Source organism: Protomyctophum parallelum (genome assembly GCF_964188405.1).
Source record: "Protomyctophum parallelum genome assembly, chromosome: 4".
Classification (NCBI taxonomy): Eukaryota; Metazoa; Chordata; class Actinopteri; order Myctophiformes; family Myctophidae; genus Protomyctophum; species Protomyctophum parallelum.
In genome coordinates this window covers 4,057,036-4,070,341 of record NC_139700.1, presented here as the reverse complement: position 1 = coordinate 4,070,341, position 13,306 = coordinate 4,057,036, and the positions used below count along the sequence as shown (strand labels likewise).

Sequence of the window (13,306 nt, the reverse complement as noted above, 5' to 3'; positions counted from 1 at the left end):
CTATAATCTCTTGTTTACAGGTCACTTTTCAAGTGGCCCTAAATATCAAAACTTGACTATTGTAACTCTCTCCTTACTGGCCTACCGGCATGCGCACTTAAGCCTCTCCAGCCAAGAGTGGCTTCAACCAGCCAAAATTCTCACATGTCTCTACTCTCTCCCCTTCTCCGCTCCCTCCATTGGCTCCCGGTTGCTGCCCGCACAGGCGCACAGAGTACAAAACTCTGATGCTGGCCTTTAAAACAACCAAAGGTATGGCACCCCCATATCTTCAAAGTCTGATCGGACCCTGCAAACCCTCCTCCACGCTCAGATCAGCCAACGCAGGGAAGCTTGAAGAACATTTCACTAAAAACGCAGGGACAATGCTCCACACTCCATCTTAGCCCGTAGAGAGAGAGGGGAGTTGCACCACTCAGTTCACATGGGTGCGATTTTTCATGTACGTGTTGTTCTTGCTTAATCTCTCTGGATTAAGAGCGTTTGCTAAATGTCTAAATTGTTGTAGCATTTCATGGAGTCTTCTTGGGCCCTGCCCTGACGGGTAGTTTCACTGGGGTGGCCGGGTAACTGTTAATAATTATCACTGTTCATTGTGAAACGACATTATTTTGATTATTATCACACAGCACCAGTTACCACCCAATCATCTTCAACCACTTATCCAGAGTCGGGTCGCAGCTGGAGCTATAGCGGCTCCAGCAGAGAAACCCACATTTCCCTCTCTGTGTCCACATTAGCAGGCTCTGACTGTCTGGGAGATCCCCAGGCATTCCCAGGCCAGCGTGGAGATAATAATCCCACCACCTGGTCCTCAGTCTGCCCTGTGGCCTCTTCCCTAATTGGAAAGTCTCCCTGGGTAGGCGACCAGGAGGCATCCTATAGACTAGAGATGCCCGAAACAACTACTGGCTCCTTTTCCATACAAAGGACTCGGAGCAGTGGCTCCTTTGTATGCATGACTCCGTTTCTAACCTTATCCCTAACGGATATGCCAGCCAACCTCCGGAGAAACCCATTTTCGGGCCGTTTGTATCTATCAATGAACTCGTTCTTTGGTAATGATCCACATTTGACGACCATAAGTGAGAGCAGGAACGAAGATTGGTTCCTTTTCTTGAGAGACAAGAAATAACCTACTGTTTTCACCCTACTCCCACGTCACACTGTGTACAGTAAGCATCAACAGTCTGTGTTGTGGTGGTTTTTATTTTTCAACATTGGCCATAGCATTCTCCCCGGAGAATGGAGTATGACCAGAGTAAAGAATTTGGGTAGGTAGAGTGACCGGATGGAAACCGCAAGGTTCCCAGTTCGAACCCGGGCTCCCCCAGAGTTAGTGTCGAAGTGTCCTTGAGCAAGACTCTGGACCCCTAATTGCTCCCGATGTGCAGGTTGGTGCCTTGCATGGTTTCCTCTGGCATCGGTGTGTGAATGGGTGAATGTAATGCACCATTCTGAAGTGTAATCTGAAATGTAAAGTGCCTTGGATAAAGGCGCTATATAAATGCACCATTTACCATTTTACAGCTCCTCTCCTCAGTATTATTTTTGAGGGGCGCTAGCCCCGATCCTATATATGTCCAGCTTTGATGGTCTGTGTAAACAAACCTTGAAGACAAAAGTGAGGACGCAAATTGTGATTGGCCAGAATGAGATGACGGTATGATGATGTATGATGATGATCACTTCACACAGGTGTGATACTTTTTATCTTATGTTGCTGAATTGAATACATAGGACAACAGTGGAAAAAACAAGTCCCCGGACTTTCTTTTTGCGTTATCCTTTTAGCCCAAAAACGTCTGAGTCTGACTGTGCCTTGCGCCGTTTGCATTTCTGTCTAATAAAACAGTGTTTTCAACCCTTTTCATATCAAGGCCCCATTATTTATTTGGCATTTGATCCACGGACCACCATTTGATGAGATTTAGCCTTGCAGACCAAAAACGGAAGAATACTTTGTTATCGTTGGCTAAGATGTTTAGCTAATTCAATGTCCACAATTCAATGCTGTTGGCAAGCGTTGATCAAAATAACAATTCTTCTACATTCTCTAATTGTGTAGACTTGTAGACATGTTTAACAATAATATAACTCTTGAGGTCGTAAAAATGAAACCAAATTTTGGTTTCATTTTACGATCTCAAGAGTTAAAGATCTATAAGGGTCCATTTGGTTACCAACTCCTTCATTTAGCTGCATGGGGACCACCTGGAACTCCCTCAAGGACCACTGGTGGTCGCCCGGACGACTGGTTGAAGACCACTGTAATAAAGTATTCAATCAAGAATCAATCAATCCTCTCCTCTCCCCAAAGTAATAACAACAACGCGTGTTTCTCTTTTCTCCCTGGTCTCCTCCTCCAGGCTCCCCTCTCCTCCTGTTTGCGAATCGGCGCGACGTGCGCCTGGTGGACGCGGACGGCGTGCGGGGGGAGTCGGCGGTGGTCGTCAGTGACCTGGAGGACGCGGCGGCCGTGGACTTCCTGTACTCGGAGGGCCTGATATTCTGGACGGACGTCAGCGAGGAGGCCATCAAGCAGACCCACTGGAACCAGTCGTCCAACTGTAAGACCAGTGTTGTTTTCTTCGTCAACTAAAACCAAGGCGAAAAATGTTCGTCGACTACCTTTTTCCACTGAAGAAAACTAAATGGAAACTAAATTAAAACTATGCTATGGTGACTAAAACTAAGACTAAATATACTGACAATTTCGTAAAAAAAAAAAAAAAAGAAAAGAAAACTAGACTAAAATGTTAGGAAGGGACTAGTGGACAACAGATCCAGTATAAGTCATTTTACACTTGGTTGCACTGCGACGCGTTGTGAGCTTGTAGATCTGCTATTTTCAGCAAGTGTAAAATAAGTCATTATGACGGCAACAAGGCCCGCAAAAATACATTTTAGTCGACTAAATCACCTGTAGATTTAGTCGACTAAAATCTTATGACATTTAGTCGACTAAAACTAGACTAACACTAATACATTCCAGGTGACTAAAATGTGACTAGGACTAAGTGAAAACTATTCAGGAGACTATGACTAAAACTAAAATAGAAATTTGCTGCCAAAAACAACACTGTGTAAGACCCACCGTTTACTCACTCCGACACAGGGAGGGGCGACTTTGACCACGGCGAGGGCCACTGTATTTCCACACTCGCTCCAGAGGGCCACATAGATATATGCAATATGCATATTACTGTCGTAGCAAAATTAGCCGATCTACAAGCTCAAAACGTGTCGACACGTTTTGAGCTTGTAGATCGGCTATTTCTGCTTTTGCTATTTTTGAATTTGAACCTTTTTATTTAATTTCAAATATATTTAGTTATAGTTATGTTAACTTTAGGAACTAAATACAAATAGATTGGACATAAAAAAAGACAATAACATTTTAATACCAGTAATTAATAATAATAATAATACAACTTTATTTGTATATAGCACCTTTCATGACATGAAATGCAGTTCAAAGTGCTTTACAGAACAATGGAGGGAAAAAAAGGAAAAGAAGCAAGGCATAAAACATTACAATAATAGCAGTAATGCAATACAGTGAGGATATGAATAACAAGGAATTTAAAAGATCAATTAAAAGCAAGAGTGTAGAAGTAGTTTTTGAGCTGTTCTTTAAAAGTGTTAGAGGCTTAGAGGTATAATGGGAGTTTGTTCCACGCCGTCGGCCAGTAGAAGCAGAAAGCTGCTTCACCGTGTTTTTTAGTTGCCATTTTTAGGCACAGCGAGCAGGCCAGCAGTGGAAGACCTGAGGGAGTGGTTTGGGACATATTTAGGCAGGCAATCATGTAGGTAGGAAGCTGCGAGACCACTGAGAGCTTTATAAACAAGTAAAATACATTTTAAATCAAACCTAAAAACAACCGGAAGCCAATGCAGTGAAGCTAAGTATTATGTTCTTTCATCTTAGTTTTAGTTACAACTCTGGCTGCTGCATTTTGGACAAGTTGTAATCTGTCAGTTGTTTTCTTTGGCTGAAATCAATAATATATCAGTATTCTGATATTAAGTCAGGGGTTCTCAATGTTTTTGGCTGGGGACCCTCGGAAATGCTTCGGCCTTGTTTCGACAGACTTTTTATTTATTTATTTATATATATATATATTTTTTTATCCCATGATTTTGTAACCCATTTTTCACCCCTGTGTCAATCGTCTAATGTGATCCTGGGCTCTACACACCCTCCACCAACCTAGTCCCCATATATGGGGGACAAGGGGAGAGCAACGGACTTGAACTCATGCTTCCTTCATGCCTGAGTGTCCAAGTTGCTCCTTTCCACCTGACAGGGGGGAGTTTCCCTGGTTGGACATATAGCGCGTGGAAGGAACACGTTATTCCAACCAGTTCCTTTCCCCTCCATCAGGCGCCCCGGCTGGGCAGGGGGAGTTTAGTGACCGGGGGAGTTTAGTGACCAGGATTACTGCATGTTTTTTGTGAGGGTACCTACCCTAGGGGACACGGGGAGAACATGCAAACTCCACACTGACAAATACCCTAAATATGCAAAGAAATGACTCATTTAATTAAGAAATCGTGGAAATAGCCTATTTCTGCCATATTTGAAAATGTTTGAAAATATCGGAACATTTTTCAACGCGTATTATCTATTCTACGTCCGAGCATAGACGTGGTAACGCCCTGCCTGCCTCTAATTGGCCTACCGACACTGCCGGCCTTACCAGAGTTTCCTCCGAGGTGGAAGATACATGCTGGATAGTCTGCTGCGAGGTTACTCCATAGTGGGAAATAAATAAATAATACAACTACAATACAAGAGAATGACAGCTTGGCACGCGCGGCAGTAACTTTTATGTTTTGCAGAAGAGGCAAACTAATATATTGTTTATGACGTGTGAATTTTACAACTTGAAACATCACTGTACCGTAAAAAGGTCTCTTTTTTCCCTTGATCTTTATCTTTTTTGGTATAATAGTATTAGTCTACTATAATTAGATTAATACACGATAAATCGATCATCAACGCTAACACTTTAATTTAGAACACAACAACCCAAATCAAATCATACAAATATGTGTCCAATCAATCATTCAATCAAATCAAACGGCATGGACAATATTAGTTTGCCTCTTTCTTCTACAAAAATAAAAGTTACAAGTTACTGTTGTGCGTGCCAAGCTGTCATTCTCTTGTACTTATTTCCCACCATGGAGTAACCTCGCGCCTCGGAGGACAGTCTGTATTATTTCCCACCATGGTGTAACCTCGCGCCTCGGAGGACAGTCTGTATTATTTATTTCCCACCATGGCGTAACCTCACGCCTCGGAGGACAGTCTGTATTATTTCCCACCATGGAGTAACCTCGCGCCTCGGAGGACAGTCTGTATTATTTCCCACCATGGCGTAACCTCGCGCCTCGGAGGACAGTCTGTATTATTTCCCACCATGGAGTAACCTCGCGCCTCGGAGGACAGTCTGTATTATTTCCCACCATGGCGTAACCTCGCGCCTCGGAGGGACCATTGGGGCAAGACGGGCAGTGTCGGTAGGCCAATCAGAGACATGCGGGGCGTTACCATGTCTATGCTCGGACGTAGAATAGATATACGCTTTTTCAACATTATTGATTATGACGGTTATGCAAACATAATTGCAATTAGACGATTATGTAATAATAATCCAAATTGGGATTTGCTTTGATGTTTGCTGTTTGCTGCGATCTCCCAATGTCTTTAGTATAGTGGTTCCCAAAGTGGGGTCCGGGGACCCCCAGGGGTCCTTGAGGCAGTTCCAGGGGGTCCACAGCTAAATGATAGTTTTTGAACCAAATGGGCCCTTATAGGGCCCATTTGAGAGTGTACAAATGGGACCCTAAAGGGTCAATTTGGTTCCATTTGTACATGTAACTCTCAGAGTTACATTCACATTGATTTTACAATACAAATTGGGGTCCGTAGCCTATTGCATATCAAACAGAGAGTCCTTGAAATGAAACGGTTGACTGAATGTCTCTAAACAGGCTGGAACAGTCCTGACAGTCCAGAGTATACAGAAACATTGTCCTCTCTGGAAGGCTTGACTTGTTGCATTGACTTAATACTTTGTGTCTTTAAACAGAGCATGGGGGGACTGTACATTCCAAACTGTATTGCTATCAATATAAACTGGCCCGCGTAGAAAAACACCAGACTCTGGTGGGATATTAACCAGGCTGTGTTTATATAGACACTCATATAGACACGCGGCGTGCTACAGTAGTACAATAGTCTACTATTGCAGTGGTTTCTCTCTCTCAACGTGTGAGTCGGGAGCCGGGGTCCCCACGTGATTTTGAGGGGCGAGTCCAGTGAAGAGAAAAAATTACGGACTTTTCAGATGTTTTTAATATCGAGAAAGAAAAAAAAGATGTCAATTACTGCATTAAAAGTAATTAACAAACTATACAAAACTTGGTCAAACATTGGCCAAATAGATTGTCAAATAATAGAAGAAAGAAGCAAGGATTTGGAAAATAGACAATCTAACAACAAGTGAAAAAGTCAGACCTGTCTGAATGGAGTGGTACTGTACTGTACTGTACTGTACTGTACTGTACTGTACTGTACTGTACTGTACTGTACTGTACTGTACTGTACTGTACTGTACTGTACTGTACTGTACTGTACTGTACTGTACTGTACTGTACTGTACTGTACTGTACTGTACTGTACTGTACTGTACTGTACTGTACTGTAGTCTACACCCAGTAGACTTGGGTGAGGTGCTGGAGTCACAATGAAGTATATGAAAAAAGAAAGGGAGGCTCCGCACACTCACTAGTTTGGGTCCTGGGCAAACATGACCTGAAAAAGGTTTTGAAACCACTGTTCTGGTCTATCCTATGCTGTCCTCTCCCATTCAGAAACCACTGTTCTGGTCTATCCTATGCTGTCCTCTCCCATTCAGAAACCACTGTTCTGGTCTATCCTATGCTGTCCTCTCCCATTCAGAAACCACTGTTCTGGTCTATCCTATGCTGTCCTCTCCCATTCAGAAACCACTGTTCTGGTCTATCCTATGCTGTCCTCTCCCATGCAGCTTTCCTGCTGCCTGTCGCCTTAAAAATATAACATGATGGATAGTAAAACAATACTTAATCGCCGCCCTAAAGATCCACTATTTTGTGACACTAACACTTCTCTCTTTCTCTCTCTATCCATAGCCCTGAAAGAGGCACTGGGCACGGGCCAGGCTGTCGTCGTCTCTGGACTGGACAGTCCCGATGGGCTCGCATGTGACTGGCTGGGAAGGAAGTTGTACTGGACGGACTCCGAGACCAATCGGATTGAAGTGGCGAACCTGGACGGAACCTCGCGGAAAGTCCTGTTCTGGCTGGACCTGGACCAGCCACGGGCGATAGCACTCAACCCTGCTCATCGGTAAGCAGGACACATGTGTGCACGGCACGTACGCACACACACACGCACGCACGCACGCACACACACGTCACACACACACACTGTAATAATGTCTTAGGATGGGGGTCCTTGTTTGTGCCTGAATCGGTATGTATTTATAATCTCTATGTATAGCATACATACGTGCATTCACATCCGTTGGGACCAGAGTCATGGAACCACTGAGACGGTGTTTTCCACCACTATGAACAATACCTTGCATGCCATGGCGGTGTCACAACCCGCCAGCAGAGTCCCACACACACACACACACACACACACACACACTTGTTGAGTCTCTGCCAAGGCCGCCTGGAGCCGCCTGCACACATGAGGCCATAAATCAGGACATGGCAGCCAGGGCATATTAACGCAGTGGCTGCTGCCCCTGTTCTGGCAGACAACGCTAATGTAGCACAGTATAAATGTCCCTGAGTGCTAATTTAACAAGTTCAACCCTGGCGTCCCCCCCCCGATTTGGGCATGTCCGTCGTCCGTATAGGCGAACACGTGATGTTCAAAGTAAACCTTTAAAAAAAAAAATAGTGAAAATAGCAGATCTACAAGCTCTCAATGCGTCACATTGTAACACGCTTTGGGCTTGTAGACCAGTTGTTTTTATTAAATATAACATTATCGGGCTTAAGGTGACCAAGTGCACACGCAAAGGAAGCAGGAGACTAGGACGGTGCTGCAACTAATTGCCCTTTCTAAATCAATTAATCTGAAAACACGGGCTATGATTAGCCCGTGTTTTATGATAAGCTTATGATAAGCTGTCACGGTTTGAATATCGCATCGTCAAACTTTTTGAATTGGCCAAACTGAATTATTGTTATATTATGTCAATTAATTATTTGATTCATCTTATTCTTTATTTGATCATATAATGGGGCATAATGTATATTGGCAGACAGCGGACGGTGGGTGCATTAAGATGCAGGGAGAGAGAGAGCCCAAAGGAAACCAGTCCAATCGAAAAGTTGACGAGCGTATTTGTTAGCTGAGCGTTTCCTTTCCCTGTTGTGCTTAACCTCACATTGACATTTCCATACTCTCAATATGAAGTGTGTGTGTGTGTGTGTGTGTGTGTGTGTGTGTGTTGTGTGTGTGTGGAAACATTATATGTCAGCAAAACCTGCCCTTCTTCTGATGGATTTATTTGCGCTGATAGATTTACTCCTCTTGGAATAGAAGAGAATAGAACGGAGGGGATATTCCATCTGAAAAATAGCCCTTTGCCCTGGATGTGAACTTCAGACCAGCTTGTCTGTCACTGATTAACTCCAGGGAAATACAAGCACAACTGTTTTTGGACACAAGGATGATATGGCCTTTATTTGACCATCAAAGGGAGAGATCGAGACTAGTTGTCATATCAAATGTAGTGATTTTTTCCAATAATGTCCACGTTGCATTGTGGTTGCCAACCATGCAGGCACTCTGGCCTGGTATATAACAGTAATAACCTTAATAAAACACTCTCCTTGTAACCTGGTGTTGCTCAACGTTGCTTCTAGTTTAAACAGGTCTGCGTGCGTGCGTGCGTGCGTGCGTGTGTGTGTGTGAGTTTTTTTAAGATTTAAAAACCAGGCAACCCAATTCCCAATATGATATTTGAATGTTATGCTGCTGCATTAAGGAAGCCAAACAAAAATAAGTTTTACTCTTATGTACCTGTACACAAGATGTAACAATAAAGTACAACCTAACCTAACCTTGAATATATATATATGACATTTGATAATTAACGCAATACAGATTGAATAGCTCACATGTAGCATCGATTTCTTTGTTTTGTCTTTGCTTGTGTGAGCACAGAACATCCTAATTCATACTTGTATGTGGTTGTAAAAGGCATAAGTAGCAAAAAATGCTTGCATTACTGAGCAGAGGATATTCAGATGAGATACTTATTCAGAACCAGGCCTGGACTGGCCACTTGCACCCAACAAATTAATAAATATGCAGAAAAGATATTTTGGCGACCCAATTGAAATCTCAAAAAGACCCATCCATCCATCTTCAACCGCTTATCCGTGTGTGTGTGTGTGTGTGGTTATCTTTTTTGGTACTTTTGATCACATTTCCTTCAGATGTTAGTCGTGCTAATGACTAAGAGTAGACCCCCCCCCCCCCCACTCTCTCTCTCTCTCTCTCTCTCTCTATCTCTCTCCCTCTATCTATCTATCTGTCTCGCCCTCCCTCCCTCGGGTTTCCTGAGCTGTAATTGTTGTTTCTACCCCACTGGCCAAAGGAATGCTGATCTGTCTGTTACTCTAAAACTGTGTCAGCGTGCGTGACACACACACACACACACACACACACACACACACACACACACACACACACACACACACACACACTCCCGCATAATGTACATTGTATATATGTGATTCTTTACAATACAAAACACAGTTGCTGGCGGTCAAATTTCAATTCCATGTACTCTTTAGTTTTTTTAGTTTGAATTCTGCTCTCTTTTTATACATCATCTTTTTTTAAAGTATAAACACTGACGGTACTCTCATAAGAAAGGCTGGAATAATGGAATGAAATAAATAGCGCTGTCGCCTCACAGCTAGAATGTCCTGGGTTCGATTGCCGCCGGGGACGCTGTGGGCACGCCGCACTGGGGTCGTGTTCTCTGCTCCGCGTTATCGGCGTCCATATCTTAGGAAGGTTGGCAAAAGGGCCTTTTTGTGTGGAGTTTGCATGTTCTCCCTGTGTCCCCTATGGTAGGTAGGTACCCTCACAAAAAACATGCAGTAATCCTGGTCTCTAAAACTGCCTTCCCCTGACCAGCCGGTGAGCCTGAAAAACAAAGGGTTACAAAATCGTTGGATCATTTTTTTTTTTTATAAATAAATAAAATGTAAAATGAGAGAGAATGACTGGAAAGCAAGAGTGGAAAGAAAAATCTAGAGGATAGCTGGACGGACATTAAGACCATTCTATAAAATATCTATCCTGACTTTTTTCCTATTTTCAGTAGTTTGCATAATTGTTCACGTCAAGGACCCCCAAAAAATGATTTCAGGGAGGGACCCACAGAAGCAAAGATATGAGTTAAATATGTTATCTTTAAAATGTTCTCCTGACACATTGATGCAGGAACGAGAGCCGAGTGGCTGCTTTTTAGTTTCCTCTCTTTCTCTGTCTCTCTCTAGTTCTCTCCTGTCCTTCCCAGTAATTCATACAGTAGATTCAGGGGAGTTGTTATTGCAAATCCTTCTACTTACAGTCGAGTATCTGCGTGGAAAGTAGCTGCTCCAGCAGAGTTCACCACATTACAATAACAGCGACGTACCATAACTTTCAAATGGCCAGACAGGAGTTGTGATGATTGTTATTTCTGGTATTGTTATTTGTTTCATGGTTATTGTTGGATAAATAAATATATGTACGCTATTTCCATATATATATTTATACTAACGAACTATTGCTTCCATTCCATGGTCACTGAACTAAATATTGGACCCAATCTTCACAAGGCACACAATCTTTACAAGATGTTCATAGTAAAATGGCTTTCTTTAGCGAGACAAACCAGGAGAAATCTACTTTGTTGTCAACCTTTCTCTATGCCAGCGACACACTCTCGCGAGATTTGAAGTGTCTCTCTGTCCATCTACAGTGTGACGGACGACACATACCGTAGAGGACTTTGACTGGCCCTATATTTTATATTTTTTAATGTGAAATGAATGGACATGAAATAAAACGTGTGTTCCAATGCTCAATAATGTCATTTTCTATAACTGTCTTGCTCGATGGGGGGGGGGCTGATTTGGGAATCATGACATTTTGCCATGTTATTTCTCCTACATCAGTGTGCACTGTGCTAACATTCACATTCACAATCAGCTCATTCACAACACCTGAAAAAAAGTTTGATGTCACAATGCTAAAACTTTGTGCAGCAGTAGGCTGTAAAAAATCTGTCAGGGGAGAAGCAAACCACACCTACTAAATTGTGTAGGATTTGTAGTCCATTTCGCCTCTAGAGGCTCCAACCGAGATCATACATACAGTATACCTTCATAATATTAAAAATCTATGGTAAAACTCATGTTCTCCCCATTCTCTTCCTGCTTCCAGCTACATGTATTGGACCGACTGGGGGGAGGAGCCGAGGATAGAGCGCGCCGGCATGGACGGCAGCAACAGGTACTGTGTTCTATACCAACGCTAACGAGCCTATAGCAGTCCTTTGTTTGCCTGCCTGTCTGTCTAAGCCATAATAAACCCTTCTGGGTGCAGTTACAGTACATTCACTTTACGTACAGTGCCACTCACTCTGACGTTTTCCACTGTATGTACAGTGGAATATTTGTGCACGTATCGGACCTCAGACCTCATTTGACCGTTTTTTGTTTATTTTGAAGTTGATTATCTTTGGCCCATGAAGCTTTCAGAAGGTTTCCCTTCCATGAGCATCATCATCCATCACCATTACATCATCTCAGACATGTTTGACATCTGAAAAAAATTCTAAATGTGAATTTAAGCACATGCTACTTGTGTCTGATTGTACTTCAGACATGCTAGTGTTGACCCATTTAGGACTGAGGCCGATTAAAAAAAAGTCTTCTAAATCCTAAATGTTTTCTGAAAATCCTATGTTTCTATGTTCAGTGGTGCTCAACCTTTTTCATATCAAGGACCCCCAGAATTATCCGTATTGGCCGCAGACCCCCATCTGAAAATGTGTAGTTCGAGGGACCTCCCACGTTAAAAACGTTTGCTCTGAAAGAATATATATTCAAAGATTTGCGCCACATTTTCACGATATTTCTTTTTTATAGCAGATATACAAGCTCGTAGTGCGGCACTCAGTGCCACGCTGTGAGTTTGTAGATCTGCTATTTTTCATATATGCATAATATAATGCTTAAAACACCAAAAGGATTCCCCTCCTGAATGGGCTATGGGCTCGATACATTGTGTTGTACGTGGTGACATTGTCACACACCAAAAACGGCTCACAAAAATCGTTTTCCGTGCACGTCATCGCAAATAGAAATGTGTTCCGGATCAGAAGATCTTTCTTTTCTCTTTTCTGCTCAATGACGTACTGGATGTGTTGTTGTTTGTGGGAGCGGAAGGTCCTTGGAGTATATTTTCTCTGGGTATTTTTACCCATTTTATTGCCTGTGATCAGCGGTTTGCCTCAGTGCTTTCCATGCAGGCACATGACGATCATTTTACTCCACACCACACTGTTTGCTTCATGGGAGACATTGGCTGGGTTTCCCAAACGCATATGGTGTATAAGACTTGTAGTGCCTCACATGCTCAGGCCTGAGGCCTACCATTGCATGGCACAACTATGCACAAAATGTCTATGTTCACAGGCTTCTGTGTGCGGCCTATGAGGGCATCTGAGCATGTACAGCACTACAAGTCTTACACCATATGCGTTTGGGAAACCCAGCCATTGTCAGCCATCACACTGCGTGTGTAATAACACAGTGTAGAGGTCCTTGCAGATCGACGCGTTTTTCCACCTTCGAAAAATGCATGATTCTGCAAGGACCTTTATGGCCGATTCTTTTAAACGTTTATATTCATTTTTTTAATCCAAATTGGAGGTATATGATTGCTGTTCCTCCTAATGTTATGAAATTCTTTGTGGACGTCACATTATGAAATAGTTTTCTTTTTTTGAGTTTGGGAAAAGATTTGTTCTTTGCTCATTTTGATTATCTCTTTCTCTGTCTGTGTCCAACAGGAATTGATCGTGGACGTGGATATATACTGGCCTATAATGGTTCTCTCTCCCCATAGGAAAGTGATCGTGGACGTGGATATATACTGGCCTATAATGGTTCTCTCTCCCCATAGGAAAGTGATCGTGGACGTGGATATATACTGGCCTAATGG

General features: G+C 42.9%; 1 protein-coding gene across 2 annotated transcripts in view; it reads left to right on the top strand.

Annotated features, from left to right (window-relative positions):
- Positions 1 to 13,306, top strand: part of lrp5 (low density lipoprotein receptor-related protein 5) — a 95,603-nt gene that overhangs the window by 12,795 nt on the left and 69,502 nt on the right. For both annotated transcript variants that reach the window (XM_083762495.1, XM_083762494.1), the window contains exons 2-4: positions 2,370 to 2,570; positions 7,186 to 7,402; positions 11,522 to 11,590. In XM_083762495.1, the coding sequence (XP_083618621.1) occupies positions 2,370 to 2,570; positions 7,186 to 7,402; positions 11,522 to 11,590 (487 nt within the window). The remainder of the gene's footprint in view (positions 1 to 2,369; positions 2,571 to 7,185; positions 7,403 to 11,521; positions 11,591 to 13,306) is intronic.